The 22,675-nt window shown below is 35.6% G+C and overlaps 3 protein-coding genes and 1 pseudogene across 5 annotated transcripts; 2 read left to right on the forward strand and 2 right to left on the reverse strand.

Moving 5' to 3' along the window:
• Nucleotides 1-879: 879 nt before the first annotated feature.
• Nucleotides 880-3,497, forward strand: LOC111441993 (proteasome subunit beta type-7-A). Of its 2 annotated transcripts, none has more exons than XM_023079233.1 (9): nucleotides 880-992; nucleotides 1,554-1,716; nucleotides 2,142-2,283; nucleotides 2,356-2,452; nucleotides 2,547-2,616; nucleotides 2,694-2,798; nucleotides 2,892-2,990; nucleotides 3,069-3,156; nucleotides 3,259-3,497. In XM_023079233.1, exons 2-9 carry the CDS (start codon nucleotides 1,573-1,575, stop codon nucleotides 3,333-3,335), a joined length of 822 nt encoding a protein of 273 aa, XP_022935001.1. In that variant the 5' UTR covers nucleotides 880-992; nucleotides 1,554-1,572; the 3' UTR covers nucleotides 3,336-3,497. The 2 variants fall into 2 exon arrangements, with proteins under 2 accessions (XP_022935001.1, XP_022935000.1); XM_023079232.1 differs by having other exon boundaries at nucleotides 3,069-3,153; nucleotides 3,255-3,497.
• Nucleotides 3,498-3,889: 392 nt separating this feature from the next.
• LOC111441985 (E3 ubiquitin-protein ligase RGLG1) lies at nucleotides 3,890-8,876 on the reverse strand. Of its 2 annotated transcripts, none has more exons than XM_023079222.1 (11): nucleotides 8,489-8,876; nucleotides 7,265-7,666; nucleotides 6,477-6,702; nucleotides 6,272-6,385; nucleotides 6,074-6,171; nucleotides 5,672-5,751; nucleotides 5,486-5,591; nucleotides 5,244-5,371; nucleotides 4,969-5,143; nucleotides 4,444-4,500; nucleotides 3,890-4,363 (listed from the first exon to the last, which is right to left on the reverse strand). In XM_023079222.1, the coding sequence occupies exons 2-11, from the start codon at nucleotides 7,553-7,555 to the stop codon at nucleotides 4,283-4,285; spliced, it is 1,356 nt and encodes a 451-aa protein (XP_022934990.1). In that variant the 5' UTR covers nucleotides 7,556-7,666; nucleotides 8,489-8,876; the 3' UTR covers nucleotides 3,890-4,282. The 2 variants fall into 2 exon arrangements, with proteins under 2 accessions (XP_022934990.1, XP_022934989.1); XM_023079221.1 differs by having other exon boundaries at nucleotides 7,265-7,605; nucleotides 8,489-8,875.
• Nucleotides 8,877-12,112: 3,236 nt separating this feature from the next.
• LOC111442070 lies at nucleotides 12,113-17,728 on the reverse strand. Its single transcript, XM_023079331.1, has 5 exons — nucleotides 17,423-17,728; nucleotides 16,904-17,001; nucleotides 16,532-16,813; nucleotides 12,614-12,668; nucleotides 12,113-12,497 (listed from the first exon to the last, which is right to left on the reverse strand). Exons 1-5 carry the CDS (start codon nucleotides 17,665-17,667, stop codon nucleotides 12,419-12,421), a joined length of 759 nt encoding a protein of 252 aa, XP_022935099.1. The 5' UTR covers nucleotides 17,668-17,728; the 3' UTR covers nucleotides 12,113-12,418.
• Nucleotides 17,729-19,834: 2,106 nt separating this feature from the next.
• On the forward strand, nucleotides 19,835-22,536 carry LOC111442067 (annotated as a pseudogene).
• The last annotated feature ends 139 nt before the right edge of the window (nucleotides 22,537-22,675 follow it).

Consider the following 22,675-nt stretch of genomic DNA (forward strand, 5'->3'; position numbering starts at 1 on the left):
TTTTTTTTTTTTTTTTTTTTTTTTTTCTGTTCCAACTTCTTTTTTCTGGCCCAATATTTTGTTTTCCTTCCTATTTTATTGCATTTTATTTTATCCTAAAATTATGTGAAAAATCTACCTTTTCTCTCTCCACACACACACACATACATATATATATATATATATATATATATATTTACCGTTAATTTTGGATGGAAGTTTTTTTTATTTTAATATTAAAAACTTTGCATAGATCAAAATACTACTAAATAAAATTTTAGGGGTTAAAATATCGAGTTTAAAATTAGAATGTAACTTAAATGTAATTTTATTCTTGTTTTTCTTTTTTTTTTAAATATACAAGAGAAATCACATATAAAATTGTTTAACCTAAATATAGTAGAAAATTTAGCACAAAATAAAAATAGTTATAAATATGACAATTTTAACCTCGTTCCAAATATTTAAATAAAAATATTTGAAAAGTCCAAAAAACCCTTAAAATATTTATAGTAAGAGTAAGAGACGCTTATGTATTCACTAATAGATGTAAAAAAAAATATTTATAAATTAATTTGTCCAATAATAAATTATTTATAATATTATTAAATACGCCGTGGCATAAAACAAACAAATGGGCCTATAGAACTTTCAGGCCCAATATTAATTATGCAAACAAACAAGATGGGCCTGTAGAACTTTCAGGCCCAATATTAATTATGCAAACAAACAAGATGAGCCTGTAGAACTTTCAGGCCCAATATTTATGCAAACAAACAAAATGGGCCTGTAGAACTTTCAGGCCCAATATTAATTATGCCAAGTTTCTGGCCCATACTTGAAGTTCAGTTTCATCCCCCCAAATCTTTTTTTTTTTTTTTTAAATGTCTTTTCCTTCTCTGCAAGTTATTTGCTTTTTAGACAAAGAAACGAGGAGAGGAGGTAATTCGCTCAAGCCTCACTCGAACTCTCGCTGCTCCCCAAGTTGGATCCTCCATTTTCCTCGTTTTCAGGTTTGATTTTAACAAATCTGAATCTTCCAGTTCTTCTGTTCTTCGTGTTCAACCATTTGATGTTGCCATTTTAATCTGCCCGCTCCTGGCGAACTGGGAATTTGAGATACTGCTTCTTTCGATAATTTTCTTAGTTTTTTGTTAGATCATCAAATGAAGTAATGACAAACGTTCAACATGTAAATTTTTTCGTATTTTATTGCTTGAAAGACTCGGGATGGAATGTAAGTGTTAGGGAATGGGGATTTTTTTTCCCTTCTACTGTTCCATGTTTGATTTCTGGGGGGTATTCATTCTTTGTGATTTATAGGTTGGGAATGTATAGCGATCCTTTAGTCTTGGTTGAGGTTCCGAGATTTCACTTGTGAAGTTTGTTTCATTTATGCCATCTTTCATTTCTGGGTGTAGCGAAGCGAGCAGTTAATTTGATTCAGTGTTCGTTAGAATGTTCTAGTTGGATTATTGGAAGCATATTGTAACAAGTTGTGGGGTTGATTGATTTTTATTTTTCTGTTCATTTTCGACCGGAAGCCAGTTCGATATTTTGTTTCAACTTTGCAGGTGCACTTGAAATTTAGCTATGTCTAGCACTGCAATTGATGCCCCTCCCAAGGGTGGATTTAATTTTGATCTCTGCAGAAGAAATGATATGCTTGCAAAGAAAGGTCTTAAATCTCCGTCTTACCTTAAGACTGGAACTACCATTGTGGGTTTAATCTTCAAGGTAATCGGCCACTCTTGTAACATAGATCAATCTTATTATTTTTCAGTTGTTTTTTGGAGCCAAATGTTGTTCTTCCGGACATAACTTTATCGAGAAATTTTTATTAGTCTCCCAATCTCTCCTTAATGCATATACATCAAAGTGTAGCAGATATCCTTTGTATGAAGAAATTTTTAAATGGGGAAACGTCTTAGTTGTACTAAAATTGCTATCTGCTGGTTGTGTTAAGCATTTAAGCATTCTCTTTGTTGATAATGTTCCCATCATTTTTTAAGATGACTGAATTGAGTAGTCTGGTCCAGTTACTTAGCAAATGTAATGCGTATCACTACATGTTTTCTTCTTTTCAACTATGTTATATTACACCGAAGTTTCTTTTGTAAATTCGAATAAATGTTTTGTTTAATCTTCCTGAGTTGTTTCAGGATGGTGTTATTCTTGGGGCAGATACTCGTGCTACTGAAGGCCCTATTGTTGCTGACAAGAACTGTGAGAAAATTCATTATATGGCACCGAACATATATTGTTGTGGAGCAGGAACGGCTGCTGATACAGAGGCAGTAACAGGTAGTTGGTGGTATCTTGCTTCTGCTAGTTAGTTTTGTCATAACTAATTCTACTATTCTTGCATTTTTTAAGACATGGTTAGCTCCCAATTGCAATTGCATCGTTACCACACTGGTCGAGAATCAAGGGTCGTTACCGCTCTGACCCTTCTCAAGAAACACCTTTTTGGGTATAGCCTTTTTTGTCTACTTGGATTTTTTTTCCATATCTCTCATCTATTTGTAGCATGAAATTGAAGTCTTCCCATCCCTTGTGTCCTCCAGTTATCGAGGCTACGTTTCAGCCGCTTTGGTGCTTGGTGGAGTCGATGTTACTGGACCTCATTTACATACCGTGAGTTTTGGTTCTGAAAAACAAACGATATTGGGTTGCATAACATGCCATCTTTTAATGCTATACTTCATCTGCAGATCTATCCTCACGGATCCACTGACACCTTGCCATATGCTACAATGGGATCGGGTTCTCTAGCTGCAATGTCTGTTTTTGAATCGAAGTACAAAGAAGGCCTGACTGTAAGTTCATGTGCTTATATAGATAAAGCTAAATTTGAACAACTTGGTGTATCTTACCATGGTGATTGGTGAGCTTTTATTTCCTTGTTGTAGAGGGATGAAGGGATTCGGCTGGTAACCGAGGCGATATGTTCTGGGATATTTAACGATTTGGGGAGTGGAAGTAACGTCGATGTTTGTGTTATTACCAAGGTTCGTGTTCTTAATGTGCCTCGATTTCTGTGAAGATAATAAAGGAAAGCATCTAAAAAGTATGTCGATGACTCGCAGGGCCAAAAGGATTATATGAGAAACCACCTGTTGCCGAATCCTCGTACGTATGTCAGTTCAAAAGGCTATTCCTTCCCCAAAAAAACAGGTTAGTCATTTGTTTACTCATAGCTTTCATGTTTTATGTCTCTTTCCACATCCCTTATGCCCCCATTGCTCGACCGATGACTCATGCTTTCTTGAACTACAGAGGTTCTGCTGACAAAGATTACGCCATTGAAGGAAAAAGTAGAGGTAATCGAAGGAGGCGATGCTATGGAAGAGTGAGAACGACGAAAGCACAGGTTCAGTTTGGGGAATTTCAAAGCTTTTCTTTTTCTCTTTTCTCAAGTGGATATTACTAGAAAATTCAGTTTGGCCTTGAGTTCATGCTGTGAATGGCTTGATTTAAACTTATCAATATTTGCAGCCCAAGAGGACTGTTAGATAGATAGAGCCAGTTGTTTGTTCGAATCACACAGCTTCCTTAGAATTTGACAACTTTGCTCTGTATGATCTTCGGTATCTTTTACCTTTAAATGAATACGACGGTCGTTAATTTGGCTTCATACAGTAGTCGATATCGGTATCGTTTATAAGATCTTGCTACCCAAATTTGAGTTTTCTGCAACAGGTACAGGTACAGCTCCCAACCCTGGCCAAAGCATGAGGGAAGAACAAGGGACGAACAAACAACTTCCCAATTGCTGTTCTTCTATCACATCTAAACCCATCTTGAAAATATATTTATTTTAGAAATGTATGATATAAAATAAAATAAAAGTAATAAAAATATTGAAATACAATGACTTATCCCTCTTAAACAACAAATGTAACCCTGAGAGGATAAAATTACCTTATTTTTCATTGATAAAATAACATGCCAAAAAGTACACAAAAATATCATACATTACATTACATTACATAACATATTTTTCTATGTGCAAAGACAATGGATAAATAAATTTAAGGAAGAAAAGAATGAATTCCAGTGGCCAAATTTCATTTACAACACCTTCTCCTCTGACCATGGGCTACTGGAACCAAGAAGACTCAAACCATCAAACTTTGATAAAAGCATCATTCTGTAACAAAAGGTATGAATAGAATTGTTTGCCTACATTTTCACATCTATAGGGCCAAGCAATTGTTCGATATCGAGGCGTTATGCCTGTGTATCATATCATGAACTTGCATGATGATTGTTTCGACTAGTATGACTCGTTGAGGTTTGATCAGTAGAGCTTTAACCGTGTGTGGATTGCACTCCGGCAGAACGGGCATATTTGAAGATCCTGTCCGCAGTCGCCACAAGTCTGCGATTGACGAGCACATTTGTTAGGGTAAAGAACTCAAATTTTAGTCATACTTGTAAACTTGAAGCACAGAAGATTACCTGATGTCCACAACCAAATGCCAAGTCCTTTGGGTTACTAAGGCAAATGCCGCATAACTGTGAGCAGAAAAACTAGCGGTTGGTATTGAGATAAGAACTCTTAAAGTGACAATGAAAATGGATGTGGTAACGTTCTTAAATCAAAATCTTAGTGATATGGAGCCACCCCGAGATAATGACCAACAGTACAAGAATCGGTAGAACTATGCTTATGTTTATATAACAGCTCAAGTCCAGCACTAGCTAGCAGATACTGCCTTCCTTGAGTTTTCCCTTCGGAGCTTCCCCTCAAAGTTTTTAAACGTGTCTGCTAAGGAGAGATTTCCACACCCTTGTAAAGAATGTTTCGTTCTCCTCTCCAACCGACGTGGGATCTCACAATTTACATAAAATAAAATGTTTTTAAGCACTTCACATCGTTCTAAAAATCATCCAAGAGTCACTAGGACAAATAAAACTAGTTGCAACAGTCAGAGTTAGAGAGCGGTAGTCAAACAAATCCACATCACAGCACAGAAAAATTACCTTGTCATCGTAGGACGAAAGATCGATCGAACGAACAGTTTCGATTGAATTATTATCCCCAGGATATGGAGGCACGCTGGGCTGAAAATTAAAGGATTGAGGAGGTCTTGGTCTGCTGAAAGATGCAACAGGTGGAGGAAGTGGAATCCTCTTTGGAGCATTGCCTTTCCGAGTCCTGGGATAAGAACGAATAAAATGATTGTGACAATAAAGATGATGATTCCCTTTTGAAAAAATTTCCTACTAAAATAACATATGGAATAAACGCCTCTTACCCTAGTAGATTAAGCTCCAAGGTGGCTTTATATTGAGAAGGAATCTCCATCAGAGCTGCAAGTGCAAATTCTGTCTCCTTCCGGGACTGGGGAACATTCTTTGACATGATTGCAGTAAAATTCACAAACTAAAGGGAGATGGGAACCAAAAAGAAAAAGGGTCTCTTAAATTTGCAGTTATATAAGATAAGCAAAGCAAGCAGATTTTAGATAACAAAAGGCAAGGGCATGCCTCTGCTTACCTGAAAATTATCGAAGGCACGGGCGGGGATATTATCGTCGAATTCTTTCATTGTATCCCACGGTCCATCCCCGACACCAACTAAAACGATTGAAAGGGGGAAATTGCTGAAATGAAAGCATATAAAATTATGAGAGTTTGTACAGAATGTTAAATTTAATAAAAAATATTTGAATCTTATACCCACCTTGCTGCCACAATGGCATCAACTGTTTTCTGTTCTTGGGGACTTAGCCTCCCATGCTCAGTGTCCACACTTCTAGTCACCTGAGATATTTCTCATTTCAGAAAAAGATAAAGGAACAGAAGAACAGATATCTCGCTATTCTCGCACGTGAATTCTCAATCAAATTTCAAAAAAAAAAAAAAAAAAAAAAAAGGTTAAAACACCATTTTGGTCCCTTCGGAATAAGGACTAGTTTTAAGAACAGGAAAGTATAGGGGCAAAATTTAAAGTACAAGGATTAAAAGAATGTTTAAACCTTTATTCTCTCATTCATAAGAAACATTTTAAGAAAATTCAGCTTGTTCTAAAAAAGAAAAAAGAAACAGATTCCACCAATTTTTTTCCATTGAACTGTATTAGTACCTGCCCATCAGCAATTATCAACAGAACGTGATACTGGCCACCACTCTGCTCCACAATTGTCGTTGCCATCTCAATAACAGGTGCAAATGATGTTGGTCCTGTTATAGAATAACAAATGACCTCGTAAGAACCATTACATGTATGTGAGAAATAATTTGATAAAATATAAAGTATGAAGAAGTAAATGTATTCTGGAACCTGCAAGACGTAGATGGGGAACGATTTCCCTATAACGATTCAACACGTCCTCAAATCCATTACAAAATCTCCCTTCTGGATAGAAACTAAAGACATCTTGATCGTGTGTAGATGCTGCAAATTACATAAGACATTTGTAATATGAGGAGGCTTGGAAATTTGAAACAGAACAATACAGCCTACCGAGGACAATTTAAGTAATTACCATCTCCAAATCCAAGACACGGAATCAAATTATCGTCATCAAAAGCAGACATCGTTTTCCCGACAATGGATATGGCTTGTTCATAAGGATTGGGACCATTACTGATGTCATGAAGGCTTCGTTTGTTAAATGATCTTGCACCTGTCCATTCATTGCTCTTTGTGAAATCAATTCCAATAATGAGATTGGACGACTCGAGCCCAGCACGAGCAAGAGCTCCTGTTACCTGTAGAAAACAAATTTCACCTTATTATATAGTTTGCAGAATGTAAATATGAAAATGCATACGACCAAGTTCTTATATTTTATCCTTAATACAGTTGCATCAAGCGAAGAACATATCCTTCTAAAAACAAAACATGACGAAAACCGACTGAAAACAATGGCTATCAACCAATTAATATTCTGTTCTTCCAACCACAGAAGGCTGAACCCAAGCGAAGCTGTTTCTTTCTTAGAAAATCAAGGCTATAGATGCATGCATGAAACTGGAAATAACATTCGTAAGCAAGAAATAATTTGTTTGCATGCACTCTCCACACAAAATTTAAGGTTAAATCGAAAGTTTTAGTCCCTAAATTTTCATGTTTGTGTTAGATAGATCCTTCAACTTTAAAATTGAAAACATAGGGGCTTATTAACACAAAACTGAAAGTTCAGAGATTTATTAGGCACGCAAGTACTTATTAAACACGTTTGAAAATTCAAAGGCGTGATCAAACTTGTAAATTAACAAAGTTTAATATTGGAAAACAATTTCCCATTAGGAACATTCCATTCTATCTTACCTCCTCGAAGGACTTGTAATCATCAGCAATTCTTGAGTATCGTCTGTCGAACTTCTTTCTATTATCAGCAGCAGCACCACCATGGTAGTTTTCAGGAGGAGGGTAATACTGCGGTGAGGAAAATGATTGCTGTGGCACATAACTCTGACTTTGCTGACCATATGGAGGTCGAGCATATGTTTCCTGAGCATAAGGGGTTTGAGTATATGGGGATTGAGCATATGCATCACTCCATGACGACGATGAAACGGACCGAACCGATGGTTCCTCCCTTGAATTTGCAGCCCCCATCAATTTCAAACTCTATCAAATTCTTCCAAATCTCAAGAACCTCTTCTTGTCTAATGAACAAAGAAAGACGATGAAATCAGATTCTTCCAAATCTTAAGAACCTCTTCTTGTCTAATGAACAAAGAAAAACGATGAAATCAGATTCTCTTCCAAATCTTAAGAACCTCTTCTTGTCTAATGAACAAAGAAAGACGATAAAATCAAATTCTTCAAAATCTTTGGAACCTCTTCTTGTCTAATGAACAAAGAAAAACGATGAAATCAGCCAAAATTAATCAAAATCCTCAGCTACAAGGCAGATACCAGTATATCCAAAAGGGTATAATCCAAGTCCAAATGGCCAAAGAGTATAAATTATTCTCTCACAAATGAAGTTTTAAAGGAGATTTCAAGCTTTTATTGAAATCAAAATACGTAGCTTTGTAATTCCATTACGCCACGCCTCTTCACCGACTAAGGAAAAGAAAAACAGAAAAAACGAGGTATGAAAACCAGGAACGTTCAAACACAAGAGACTGCCGCCGCCTGTCAAAAATGGAAAAAGAAAAGGCCAAAGAACGGAAATGATATATAAAAGCAATTTTTCCTGGGGAAAAAAATTACGTATATGAAAAGAGATGAACATGCAATTAAACAACACGATTTGATTTGACAAACTCCCTTAAATCTTTTCAACTTCAACGTTCAAAACATTCAACCATTAACAACTTCCAATCCTCAGCGCCAAAAGAAAATAAGTTGAAAATTTCAAACTCACGAGTCACACAACCCAACGCCAATCAGTTCAAATCTACAGAATCATGAAACCACCAAACGCCATTAAAAAGACCAGCAATCTAGACAAATTCATCATCAGATTCTTCACCCTATTTCCTAGAACGCAATGAAAAAGTAAAAAAGAATCTCGAAAAGGAACGAAAACGAAATCCGTACCATCGTCTCGGTTTCTCAAATTGCTTCCCGTATCCGCGATTGATGGCAAAATCCACTTCACTTCAAAGGAGGAAACGCACAACGAAGATAATAAAATCAAATCCTTCTGCAAGAAAAGAGAAAAAGAGAAATGGAAAGTGGAACGGATTTTTGACTTCCAGTTCCAACGGGAATCTTGAATTTGTTAATCTGGTAAAACGATTCCTTGATTAGGCATTAAACCGGAGTTTGGTAACAAAGCAATGTCGAATCATCGCTTGAAATTAGTGGGATTCGAAGACTTCCGCGAACGAAAAAGAAAAACAATCATGGAATTCAATCAGTTCGCCATTGAACAAACGACGGGATCTTCCCGGTTGTTCTTTCTAATAAAAAAATAAAAAAATAAATAAAGAATCTTCATTATTAGTCACTTTCATGTCAATTATAAACGTAACCGCACGTCTCTTATTAAATAAATAAACACAATGTCAGGTCTTATCAAATATTTTATGATCAGATATTATTTTTATTTTTTTAGATATTTTATTACTTTAAATCTTTAATAACTATTTCCCCAAAATTCTAATAAATTTTGTTTGGAAATAAATAAAAATAAATTTAAGGATTTTTTTTTATAATTTAAATTTTTACTTGATTTTGAATTTACGACATCATTAATAAATGCATTATTTGAATTTCCATCGTCTTGTCGTGCTTTTTTTTTTTATTATTATTATTATTATTATTATTATTATTATTGATATTAGTCTACCGCTAGTAGATATTGTCTTTTTTGTACTTTTTCTTTCGGGCTTCCCCTAGTTGCTTTTAAAACTAAGGAAAAGTTTCCACACCCTTACAAAGGTGTTTCGTTCTCCTCCCGAACCAATGTGAGATATAACAGATTCATGAGCATTTAAATTTTGAGTTTGAATTTATATTTAGTTAAAATAAATTAATATTGACAGAAAATTAACTAAAATAAATTTAATTAGAAAGGATTAAAATTGCATTAGTAGTAATAATGTAAATTTTGTAATTAGGGCAATAATGCATTAAATCCAGCTGGGCATACAGCTGTATGACACGTGGAAATGGATATGTTATGGTTTGCCGACGAAGCAAAAGGTTGCGTGGATTGCTTCCCATACTTCACAGACAAGCAAAATCCCATCCCCAAGTTTTTTTTTTTTTTTTTTTAAATTTCATTATCTTATAATATAAAGTATCATTTTCAAAAGTATTATTTAAAAAAGTTAATATATTGAAAAATTACTATTTGACTTGTCTACTTGCTATTATAAAACGAGTCATTATCGCTCTTAATTTACTAAGAATTCAAGTTGGGATTGCTTCGTAAGATATACGATCTTACAAGCTACATTATCTCTAAAGAGTCTATTGTCAGCTATACTTAAGGGTTAAGACTTTCGGGAACAAATAGACATCAACCTCAAATTTCATGAACATTTGTGTTCTGTCCAAATAATTAGTATTATCATTAGGGGTGCACATGGGTTGGTCAACTTAGTGACTCGAACAACCTGAATAGAGTTCACAATTCAACTCAACCATCTATGTTCAGTTGAGTCAGATTGTTAGGTTGTTTTTTTTATTATTATCTAAAAAAATACTATTTATCCACCGTACATATTACATTAATAACTAAAATCACATAAAATTCAAATATCAAACATTTACCTGTCAAATATCACTAATATCAGATCGGTTACAATCGTTAAATATTCTTAATTTTTTTTAAGAGTATGATAGGGTTGGGTTATGACCCTACTTTTGGGTCAATTAGGTTGACCCAACTAAAAAAAACTATAAACGTGCATACCAAATTTTTTTTTTTTTCGACTCTTCAAAAATTCAACTGATCTCAAATTGAAAAATGAAAAAAAAAAAAATTTAACCCAACTCAACCTTTATGGTTTAGATTGGTAGTCTCAGTTAATTGAGTTACCAGGTCATATAAACACTCCTAATCGTTATTTATTTTACTATAAAAGCAGGCATAACGTTGTATAAGCACTCATTAAAGTAAGGCGTTGAGTAAGATTGTCGAAACCTAATTGATAATATGAATATTATTCATATTTATTGTATGTCATGTTAGTCTTACTTTTATTAAAAATAAAAAATAAAAATAAATAAATTCTAAAAAAAAATATTTTTTAATTTAAAAAAAAAATTAAAAAGTGATATTAAAATTTTTGAAGACATTAACGATACTTTTTAAATTTTAGAGGTATTTTTTCGAAAGTTCAAGAATATTATTGTATGTAAGACTATTTTTATTAATTTAATTTTTATAATATATATATATATATATATATATATATATATATATATATATATATATATTCCCTCTTTTGAAAAGCCATTCATTTTAAATTTTTCCTTTGGTCAAAGCTTATTTTTCAAAGATTTATTATAAAAGGAACTTTGGTGATTAATTATTTTGTCAATTATTGAAAATATGCTATAAAAATGTAGGTAGTTCACCTAAGTAGAATAAGTCGTATTAAATTTGTACTTCGACATCGAGACTCGTAGTATTATTTAACAATAAATTAATTATTCAATATTATTACTACTTATTAATATTTTACTTAGATTTGTTAAAGTTTAGTTACGTTTATAATTAATTTTTTTATATTATCTTAACTATTTAATATACTTTTTGTTATTAGTTTAATTAATTTATACTAATTTATTATTTTTATCGGTTAATTTATTTAATTTCCTTCGGGCCAATAAGCACGAGCCTCCAGGACAAGGGAGCGGGGACTATTAACCAAGTCAAGCCTACTACTATTTAACAACTTCGGGCCAATTAAGCACAAGCTTCCAAGACAAGGGAGCGGGCACTATTAACCAAGTCAAGCCTACTACTATTTAAAAACTTCGGGCCAATTAAGCACGAGCCTCCAAGACAAGGGAGCGGGCACTATTAACGAAGTCAAGCCTACTACTATTCAACAACATCGGGCCAATTAAGCACGAGCCTCCAAGACAAGGGAGTGGGCACTATTAACCAAGTCAAGCCTACTACTACTACTCAACAACTTCGGGCCAATTAAGCACAAGCCTCCAAGACAAGGGAGCGGGCACTATTAACCAAGTCGAGCCTACTTCTATTCAACAACATTGGGTCAATTAAGCACGAGCCTCCAGGACAAGGGAGCGGGCACTATTAACCAAGTCAAGCCTACTACTATTCAACAACTTCGGGCCAATTAAGCATGAGCAGACAAGGGAGCGAGCACTATTAACCAAGTCAAGCCTAGTTCTCACCGATAGGCGCTGGTAGCTTGCTTCCAAGCCTTGCCAACTATACTAAATAGTTGTGGCCGCGGCCCCAGGAACCTTGAGCACTTATGACGGGTCATGGAAATGTCTTTAGATTCTAAATTTACCACCGAACACAAATAATAACTAATAACGTAGAAAATTCCTAATGTTCAAGTTCTTGTTTTTCCAATCTATGTGAAAACTTACCTGAAAGAGTAGTGATTATATGACTTTCTTATGTGCTATAGTTTTCTTCAAGTCCTAACAACATCAACAAAGATTTTCTAACATAAAGTGATACATTAAGAACAAATTTGAAGGTTTTAAAAGAACAGGATCACGAGTGAGAAATGTAATAAATATTATGAACCAATCTATATATCCATGTCTACACAAGAAGGGAAAAGAGAGAAAAACAGAAGCCTGCTCAATAAAGATTCAAATTGGCTATATATAAGCTAGCTAAAGCTAAGAACATTAGGGAGGACGATGAAAGCGCATGGTGATTAGTTAAACGTAAAGTTAAGCTGGAAAAATTGGCACCTAGAGCGATGAAGCATACCGAAAATGGCGAACGGAGGCATCCGTGCACGCTTAAGCAAGCGAGATATAGTTGGATTATTGAGGAATACCTGAAGAAATGTGGCTTCACTTGGAGCTTTTCTTACTCTTCTTCTTTCTTGAAGCAAAGCTGCTGGGTCCAATCTCTATGGACATTCTTTTGGTCCTGTGATCATAAACGTATTCGGTAAGTAAACGACGATCACCGTGAAACTTGACATAATTTGGAACAGAATGGGAAAAAAACGACTTATATATTAGCTATCGGTTTCTTTAACGTACCGGTTAGACAATTCAACTGCCTCGTTTTCACCATGTTTATCTTTATCCTCATCGTCTGAAGAGAAGAAAATCAAATTTTAGTACAGTAAAATTGTAAGTAGCCATAAACAGAATGTCAGGAAACATTTCTCCTTTTAGCAGAAGCAACATAACATTACCCAAGAAAGAACAATATATAAGAGAACTAAAATACTGAACTTGAAGAGATTGGACTAAACCAAACCAATCCAAACTAATATCAATTGCATTCAAAGTAAGTGTTAGTTTCATTTTCAGTTGATTTAGCTGACTGTAGTTTCATCTTACATCCCTACCTAATCTTGGGCAGCAAAGGCCAAGATTCAACCCTATATGTTAGGATGCCCTCTCTTTGGTGGGAAGAGGATCTTCCAGTTAACTAAAGGGAACGTGTAACGACCCGCCTTTCGAGATTTCAAGTCGCGGACCATTACTTAATTGACATGAAATATTTGAAAATATGCATGTAATTTAAAATTTTTAAGCGTGCATGCACATAAAGAAAATTTAATACAACATCGTTCAAAAATACATTTCAAACGTTGTTATGTGCAAATTCCACTAAATGCAAGTGTTCGTCCCAGTTGCTTGTAAAGTCCAAGGCACAAGCCCCCAACAACCTCATGCCTGTTTATCTGCTTTCATTGCAAATATTTTATCTTGGGTACGCTTTAGGACCTGGTGCCCTTGAATTTGAAACTGTCTCCTGATGGCGACTGAAAAAGTAACTCTCCTCCATGACAATCAATGTAGACATAGTTCTCTGCGAGCAAGTCCATCCCCAGAATAACATCAAAGTCAGTCATGTCGATGATTATCAAGGTCACCTCAAACTAGCGTCCTGCCAGTCTTATTTTTCTCTCATTTTTCTCTCACTGATTCTCTCCTCAGCCAGCATTATCGTGTCAGCTTGAGTAGACACTGTTAGACTATACTCTAAAGACTCTATCCCAACTAGTACTTGTCTAACGAAAGTAGTGGATATAAAAGAATGCATTGATCCAGAATCAAACAAGGCAAATGCATAATAGCCAAGTACTTGTCACCGCGTTTCCTGCATTTGTGGCTCAGTGAGTTGTGGTGGCGGCCCGCCACGGTTCCCCTGGTTCAACCTTGAAGGTCGGTCAATATCTGCCCTTCCCTTATGGGGGCATTCAACTACCCGATGCCCGCTCTTTCCACAGTTGAAACAAGCCCCTGTCCCAGCCAAGCACTTCCCACCGTGGTCTTTGTCACACGGCCTACATTTTTGTTTCCCAATGGTTGGAGGCGATTGTCGGTCGAATTGTCTTCTCGGCCCTTGCTGCTGGTCAAACTGTCTCTGTGGGTTTTGTCGCTGGTCAAACTGCCTCCTAGGAGATTGTTGCCGAGACCTGGAGGAGTTTATGTTAAACTTCCTCTTATTAATGGAGCCTTGCTGATTTGTTGGGCCCCCTGGTGTTTCGACGGTCGGCATTGTCGATGACAATAACGACCCTGACAGCTTCGGCATAATCTAGTGATGCATGGGCCGACACATGTCCCTGAAGGTCCCAATTTAGGCCATTGATGAATCTCTCAGTCTTGGCCTCATCAGTGCGCACAATGTCTGGGGCAAAATGGGACAATCGAGTGAATTCGTGCTCACACTCCTCTACTGTCCTTTCCCCTTGCTTTAACGGTATAAATTCTTCTTCTATCTAAAATCTAACAATCCTAGGGTAGTACTTTCGGAGGAAGGCCTCTCGAAATTATTCCCATGTCACCTACTTGCCCTTATTCTCAAAGGAGCGGAGAACTGACTCCCACCAAAACTGGGCTTGATGTCTTAGCATATAGGTTGCACAATGGACCTTTTGGGTATCGGAGTAGTTCATGTACTTGAAGATTAACTCGATGGCCACCAACCAAGCCTCTGCTGCCTCTATGTCCAAGGTTCGCCCATCAAACAACGAGGGATCATACTTCTTGAAATCCCTCAAGTAGCGAGACTCTTTTAACGTAAACTGATCCCAATGCCCATGCCCTGATCGGCTTGCCAGCACTGCGTCTACAATGTTTGTTACTTGACTAGTCATGGTGGTCTGTAACAAGTTCTGCCGCTCTTCTATAGACATCATCACCACGGTGCGTGATGGGGGTGTCGTTGTGTCTGGCGTAAGGACTTGGGTTGTCTCTATCTCAGGCGTCTCTTGAGAGGGAACATCGGTGGCATGTGTTCTGCCACCACCCGTACAACGCCTGCAAATACCGCCTCTAGCTTTGGGTGCCATTTTTGTCAAATCACATCTTAGATTAAGATTTATTCCCCACATTTCTCAACACCTCATCATGCGTTACATAAACTTCAAACTTAGCATTGTATCAGTCAGCCAATTCAGCTCACTAAAAGATCTAAACTACTCATGTTAGCTTTGCTTACCTGACCGCGGCACGACGTAGTTGAGCTGGGCTATGGAGAACTCTAAGACTCTCTATCTAGACAGTCTATAGAACCTATCAACCTAAAACTCTGATACCAAACTGTAACAACCCGCCTTTCGAACCCCCTCCACGAACTCGGCCACTACCTTAAATCGACCCTCATTCCTCTCTGCTTCAAAATGGCCTCGAAACCACGTGGGTCCGCCCTGTCTTTTGCTGACTGACCCGTTTGTATTTGCCGGTGGCGAGCAGCGAGCGGAGCTGCATCAGACGCATTTCCTTTCTTTCTTTCTTTCTTTCTTTCTTGACCTATGGGTATAACAGAACGACACAATTCTTCTCAACCAACAGAGAAATCATGCAATTGAAAAATCATCCTTTCCAAAGTGGCGGCCAATGCAGAAGAGGAAGTAGGCAGAAGAGGAAGTAGACTAAGGACAAACTCACTTCCAAAAAAATTGGACAGGAGAGCACACCTCCCTATAACAAGAAACAACAAATAGTGGAGAAATAGCCCAAGCTTTCCAACAGCTGGAAATATATGATACGACTTGGGAGCAACCATGCTTTAAGAGAATTACAGGGGTCCCTCAATGCTTTATCAGGATCGTAAGCTGGAACGTCAATAGCAAAATGCTATGGAGCATCATCAAAGGTACTACCAAGCCAGCCCAATCACAGTTGCCTTGGAAGCAACCAAAGTCTCACCATGTAATAGACAGTTAATAAAATCTCTTAAGAGTCCAAAAGGATTGGTTAGTGCTCTCTAAACTCTTGAAGAACCATTGGTGGTATCATTATTATGTGGATGCTTAGCATTCTATTTTCCTTTTTCCTTTTCTGACAAGAAAGGATACGTTTCCTTTGATAAACTGAAAAATTACCAGTGAGATACAAAAAACTTCACCAAACTGTACATAAGACTAACACATTCACTACCCAAAGTAAGTGATAGAAATAAAAACATAGCTTTCCATCCATATAAGGAGGAAGACATCTTTAACATCACCAAAGAACCCCACCAATACCCAGTAAATGTAAGCATTGACAACCCACAGGTAACTTGAACAAATTTTTAAATGGTTGAATCACAGAGCTATATCAGATCCTCTGTCAATTATTCTTTGACTTCCTTTCTAAACACCATGTTCCTGCCTTTTAAATGCATGGGAGATACCCAAACAGCCAAAGACATGCAACCCAAACCCAAACCAAATCCACGAGCCAAAAACCAAACCCAAGAAAGAACTCCCAAGATCCCTCTAACACAACCATTTACACCAACCTAACTCCCTGCCTTACTTTGAAAGTAGTGACAGAGTAGTCACAAAGTTTTAAACCATTCTAATATACATTCGGCTCACACTTGATGTCATGCTACCCCTCATTCTAGATTTTGCATTCAATGACCTACTACATTTCTCCCTAGCACCCTTGTGATTTAAATGAAATGTAAACGTAAATATAATGTCAAGTTTGAAAATTAGACAAACCTACCTATAGCATTGATTTTATCACTTTCATGCTCTGAATCTGATTCTGAACCCCATCTGTCTCCTCCATTGTCGTTATCCCAGCGTTGCCCTGCTGGAGGCATCCAGAAGACATCCTCTGCGTCACTACCCCCATTCGATTCACGAGCTTCAGAAATAATCTTCTCTAGTTCCTTCTTATTCTTCTTTGAATTTTCTGTACTATGCTTCAAAGCCTTAGCGGCCTTCTTCTTGCCTTTCTGCTCTCCTGATTTAGCCATTGAATCTTTCTCTAACTCCTTTTGCTCTACAATGAAAATACAAACTTGCTAAGACCATATAATCGATAAGATAAAGGATTAACATAAACAATCCATGTAGACTGAGAAGTACAAACCTAATTTGTTGAGGAAACGTTTGCCGTTAATGTGCTTCCATATATGTTCCTCTGTTTTGTTGATGGTATCACCAGTCAATTTGCATTTCAGCTTCGAACTGCAAAAAAGAAAAGGCCAATTTCCAACTTAACGTGAAATAACTGCAAGTGCAAGAGAAAGGGCAAAAATCATTCAAAAATAACCAAATAACTACAACTTAGATGCCAAGAAACGACAAATTCATACTCAAAAAGACCCAAGTCACCAACTTCCAACATTAATCGAGCTCAAATAACAGCGCTCATTACAAGACAATAGCAACCAAATAAATACTACTCTACGCGACTTCAATTTCATCCTAGCATTTTCAATTATCAGGCTGCAATCCATCAAATAGAAGCTCTATTTCAATATAATTTCAATGAATTTCCACAGTATCCAAGAAATCAAACAGGACCACTGAGCTAAAACTTCCATATATTTCATCTACATGTATGATGACGAATTGTATGTGCATCTAAAAAGGAAGTTTAGATTACCGGGAGAGAGGATCAAGCTCGAACATATTGAGAGGAGCTTTTCGATGGGACAAAGCGAAATCGATGAGGCCAAGACGGCAGCGCTTGGTCCGAGAGTAGGAGTCCTTATCCTTGGCAAGGACCTCGTGGCCAGTCTCGACGCACCGGAAGCGGCCATTGTCGAGCTCTGCGAAGGTCGGTTGCCCCAGAAGGTCAGCCCCTTCCACCTTCGGCGCCGCCCTCTCCTCGCCAGTAATCGTCGCCATTGATAAGAGGTTTGATTTTGTCGTACGGTTACGGAGAAAAATCTTGTGGGTCGGGGTTTTGCTCAATTAGGGCGGTTTAGAAAACTATGTTATTTTTCCTGAATTATTTTCTTGGAATATTAATTTAGTTAAATGATAATTTAATTAATTAACTTTTTTATTTTTTTATTTAGTTTGAATATCTAATAATTTCATGTCATTTTAATATATTTTAAATTTTATATTTATATATATTTAGACGCAAAATTAAAGATTTATTAGACAACTTTAAATTTTTAAAATTATGACACAAAATTTTAAAAAATATATTAATTTTTAAAACGACATTTTTCAAATGTATACCAATAAAATTTGTTTTTAGCTCAACAAACATGTGAGAGTGTCCCAATCTTGCTTGTCTGAGTCAGTTGACAAGGAGGATGTCACGGTCATGTTTGGCCAAAGCATGTTGCTTAAGGCTGCATGACAGATGTCCCAGCTTGTTCGAGTCGGTCAACAAGGACGTCAACCAATTGAGCGGGGAAGGATGTCATAGTCATGCTTGTCCAAGGCGTGTTGCTTATGGTTGCATACCCGTTCCAAACCCCTTTTTCATGTTTTCATCTTAGATAGGCCTTTACCATTTCATATTGGGTCAATACGGAGGTGTATGACCGTTCACCAGAATCGCGTCTACACCTGCCTGGGCAAAAATGCCCCAAAATGTACTATAGGGATAAAAAAAAATCATAATTTTTGTAAATTTCGGCGTCAGCCTCACGGATCTAAAATGCATCTACGCGAGAGGTTTCCACACCCCTATAAATAATGTTTCGTTATCCTCTCCAACTGATGTGAAATCTCATAAAAAATAACTGAATAAAAATGTCGGACATGTCAAACTATTCTTTAACATCTTTCTTAAACGAGAATCAATAGAGAATCATTTTATAGCCCACCAAAATATATAACTCAATAGTTAAGGTGTCTCTACTTCCTCACAAGGTCGTGAGTTCGAGTCTCGCAAAATTATTATTATATACCTAAACAACGACCTCTCAATCTTCAACTTTCAATAAAAATAATAATAATACCCAGAAACTCGACTTGCACAGAAAAGACCCGAGAACCCTAATACAAATTCGTGCCTTATTTAGGTTCTCGAGCTGATCCAATCCATATGGCATCGAGTGCTTTTCGGACAAGCACTTATATTGTTGCATAGAGTGCACTAGTTTTAACCCACTTTGTTGAAGACATAACTATCCACTTAGAAAGCATGGGATGCACTCATCCCACTATTTGAAAATGAGCACTTACTTTGTCTCCCAATGTGACACATTTATAGGAGCATACTTATTATATAAATGTCACATTTATAATCATTAAACCAAGTTTCCTATGGTGGACCTAATAATATATATATATATACCATTATTTTTTATTAGAGGTTTAAATTTTTCTTACTATAAATTTTGCAACGAAAAAAAAAACAATAATAAATAAATAAAAATAAAAATTAGAGATATTGATCTAATTTAAAAAAAAAAAAAAAACCCTTTTATTTACAATTATTTATAACAAAAATTAAGTTGTATTAACTTTTTAATTTCTCCAAATGTCCCAATTTAGGATTTAATAATTGATTATATATATATTTTGAATTTATATAAAAATAAAATAAATTTAATCCTTAAACAACGACTTAGAAAAAGTACATATTGGATACAAAATTGAAAGCTTAATACACTGTTAACTAAAAATCTATCGGAGCTAAAATATTAAAAAAAATGTCAATTTACGTTTAGGGTTTAGGACCAGACCCTAAACCCTAAACCCTAATGCTCGGCTAAATATTAAAAAATGTTAGTTAATTTTACAATAATATTAACTAAAAATTAGTTAGAGTTAAAATTAAAAATTTAATAGCATATTTGACATTTTTTTTAACCTAGGGACCTATTATAAAAAACGTGAGAGTTGAAGGACTAATCTTGCAAAATATACTTTTGGGGGAAAGCTTTAAGTAAATACATTTAATGGCATAAATTTTTTAGCTGTTGCCCTTTTCAAATTTCAAGCCGAGAATCATGGTGGCAATGTTTATTTTATTTTTCTTATTAAAAAAATGTTTATAAATTAAAATAAAATTGAAGCATGAAAAAAATGCACCAAATAAACAATTCGATTGAACCGGCAAAGAAAGAGGAAATCGGCTCTGTTTTTCCTTCTTCTTTTTCTTCTTCTTCTTCTTCTTCTTGGATTTTGAGTTCCTTCAATAACGATGAAGATTCCAATGGCTTTTTTTACAGTAGCTTCCATTCTCATTTCAATGGCGGATTCAAGAGCTTGCGATTTTCCGGCCATTTACAACTTCGGCGATTCCAATTCCGATACCGGCGGAATCTCCGCCGCGTTTTACCCTACCATTTTGCCCTGCGGCGAGACGTTCTTCCATAAAACCGCCGGTCGAGGCTGCGACGGCCGCCTCATCATCGATTTCATTGGTTATATTTCTTTTTCTTTTTTTCTTTTTTAATTCATTTTAAGACGCAAATTTATTGCTATTTTATTATTTATATTTATTTAAGTGAACTTATTTTATTCAATTTTTTATTTTTTAAAATTTTAATTCTTAATTTAATAATATATAATGAAAATGGATCTTTTTAAATTTTTTAAAAATTTATTATACTTTTGGTGATATTCCACGTTGGTTGTGAGGAGAACAAAACATCCTTGGTAACTGTGTGGAAATCTTCGGGTCAGCATTTTAAAGCCTTGAGAATAAGCCTAAAAAAGACAATATTGACTAAAGATGTGTTTTTAAAATAAATTATTTTTGAATTTACATTTATTATATTTTGAATTTTGCAGCGAAGCATCTAGAGTTGCCTTACTTAAGTGCATACTTGAATTCAATTGGAGCGAATTTCCGACACGGTGCAAACTTTGCAACGGGTGGTTCCACAATTCGGAATCAAAACGAATCGGTGTTTGAGAATGGAGTCAGCCCATTTTCACTCGATATTCAGGTCATCCAGTTTCGTCAGTTCAAAAATCGTACTATCGATCGATATCGTGAAGGTTAGGTTTCCTTATCATCTTATTTTGATTTGTAACTATTCTTAATAACTAAGAAATTTGCACGACAGAAACAAATGACTTTATTAGAAGTACTCTTCCGATACCAAAAGACTTCTCCAAGGCTCTTTTCACCATCGATATTGGCCAGAACGATCTCTCTGCTGGATTTCGAAAAATGACAAACGACCAATTTCGAATGGCAATTCCTAATATCATTGGTGAATTTGCAGCCGCCGTTGAAGTAAGTTGATAGTTAAATTATTAATAGCTTTCCTTGTTATTTTCTATATTTATTATATACACACACACACATATATATATATATATATATAAAGAAAAAAAGTCAACACGACATGATCTACCAACAAAAAAGTATTGTCCCTTTATTTGTTCATCTACTCTTTGACAATATTAAACTAACCTATAGATTTAATGGAAAAAAATTATAAAATAAACATTATTTATTTAAATAGAGCTAGTAAAAAATAAATCGACTATCAATTTAATCACTTTTTTAATGTTAAATAAAAAATTTATAATTTAATCTATGAATCCATAAAAATTAGAATTTATCTAAATATTTACGGAGATTTTATCGAATTACAGAGATTATTTATGAAATTTTATCGATATAAAAGTAAAATAAGAATAATATATATATATATATATATATATATATATATTTTTTTTTTTTTTTTAATTTTCCAATTAATAGGAGTTATATAGAGAAGGAGCAAGGGCATTTTGGGTACACAACACAGGGCCCATAGGCTGCATTCCAGTGGCGATTCGCACCACAGTCCACGGAGATCTTGACCAAAACGGCTGCGTTAAGTACCAAAACGACGCCGCTTTGGAGTTCAACAGAGCTTAAAGAACGAGTCATTCAACTAAGAGCAAAACTCTCAGATGCTTCTCTCGTCTACGTGGATGTGTTTGCAGCTAAGCTCCAGCTCATAGCCAATGCAAAGGAAGAAGGTAATTAATTTTTATTTTATTTATTTTTTTAACCGTCCAATTTTTAATTTTATATCTAATAGAATATAAAATTTAAAAATCACATAATATTTTGGAACTAAATTAAAATTAAACCTAAATACTCCGCACTAAAAAGAATAATTATCACGTTAAATTACAATTTTAACCCTTATGTTTTCACGTAAATCTTGTTTAATTTACGTGACGTCGAGATTTGAATATTTAACCTCGTTACGTAAGTATCATAAGTTAAGCTTAGGCGTGTGCACAGACGGGATCTCTTTACTTGAGAATTTATTTAATTTTCTCTCTTATTTAATTTTAATAAATAGGGGCTAAGTTATTTTTTAATGAATTGGATATAATTGTTTAAATAATTAGGGTTTATGGAGATGGGGGCAATATGTTGTGGGTATCACGAGGGTAATGATCACGTGTGGTGCGGGAACCAGAAGATCATAAATGGCAGCCAAGTGTACGCTGGATCTTGTGATGATCCTTCCAGATTTATCAGCTGGGATGGGGTCCATTATACTGAGGCTGCTAACCGTTGGATCGCCAATCAGATTATCAAAGGCTCCTTCTCCGACCCCCAAGTTCCCATCACGCATGCTTGTCGTTGACATCCTACCGTCTGATTAGGTTTCGACGGCTACGATCGTCTTATTTACAACACGCATATTCGACGGTGCAACTTCAGGATAGTTTACTTCTCAACATATTATAACATTTTTACGTGTGGTAAGTTTAGGATTTAACTTTTACCCGTGTTTTAATCGTAATACTTTACCTAATCAATAAATTATAGTTTAATTCGAGACGTGTTAAAAGAATTTGGTGGTAAAAACAATTGGATCAATCTAATTTAAGTTAAATTATCCATGTTGAATGACAATGAGTCTATAATAAAAAAAATATTATCTCGCCTGTTGGAAAGTCCAAAACAAAGTTACGAGAGCTTGTG

This window comes from Cucurbita moschata, unplaced genomic scaffold, assembly GCF_002738365.1.
Source record: "Cucurbita moschata cultivar Rifu unplaced genomic scaffold, Cmos_1.0 Cmo_Scf00004, whole genome shotgun sequence".
NCBI lineage: Eukaryota > Viridiplantae > Streptophyta > Magnoliopsida > Cucurbitales > Cucurbitaceae > Cucurbita > Cucurbita moschata.

Coding starts and splice junctions, on each gene's coding strand:
- LOC111441985 (XM_023079222.1), bottom strand. CDS start 7,555: ATGGGGGCTGCAAATTCAAGGGAGGAACCATCGGTTCGGTCCGTTTCA. Junction 4,501..4,968: donor TTTCGTCCTACGATGACAAG/GTAATTTTTCTG, acceptor TTCTGCTCACAG/TTATGCGGCATTTGCCTTAG. Junction 4,364..4,443: donor CATTTGGTTGTGGACATCAG/GTAATCTTCTGT, acceptor CGTCAATCGCAG/ACTTGTGGCGACTGCGGACA.
- LOC111442070 (XM_023079331.1), bottom strand. CDS start 17,667: ATGGCGACGATTACTGGCGAGGAGAGGGCGGCGCCGAAGGTGGAAGGG. Junction 17,002..17,422: donor GAGCTTGATCCTCTCTCCCG/GTAATCTAAACT, acceptor TCTTTTTTGCAG/TTCGAAGCTGAAATGCAAAT. Junction 12,669..16,531: donor TGATAAAATCAATGCTATAG/GTAGGTTTGTCT, acceptor TCTTCTCTTCAG/ACGATGAGGATAAAGATAAA.
- LOC111441993 (XM_023079232.1), top strand. CDS start 1,573: ATGTCTAGCACTGCAATTGATGCCCCTCCCAAGGGTGGATTTAATTTT. Junction 2,284..2,355: donor TGATACAGAGGCAGTAACAG/GTAGTTGGTGGT, acceptor GCATTTTTTAAG/ACATGGTTAGCTCCCAATTG. Junction 2,991..3,068: donor ATGTTTGTGTTATTACCAAG/GTTCGTGTTCTT, acceptor GATGACTCGCAG/GGCCAAAAGGATTATATGAG.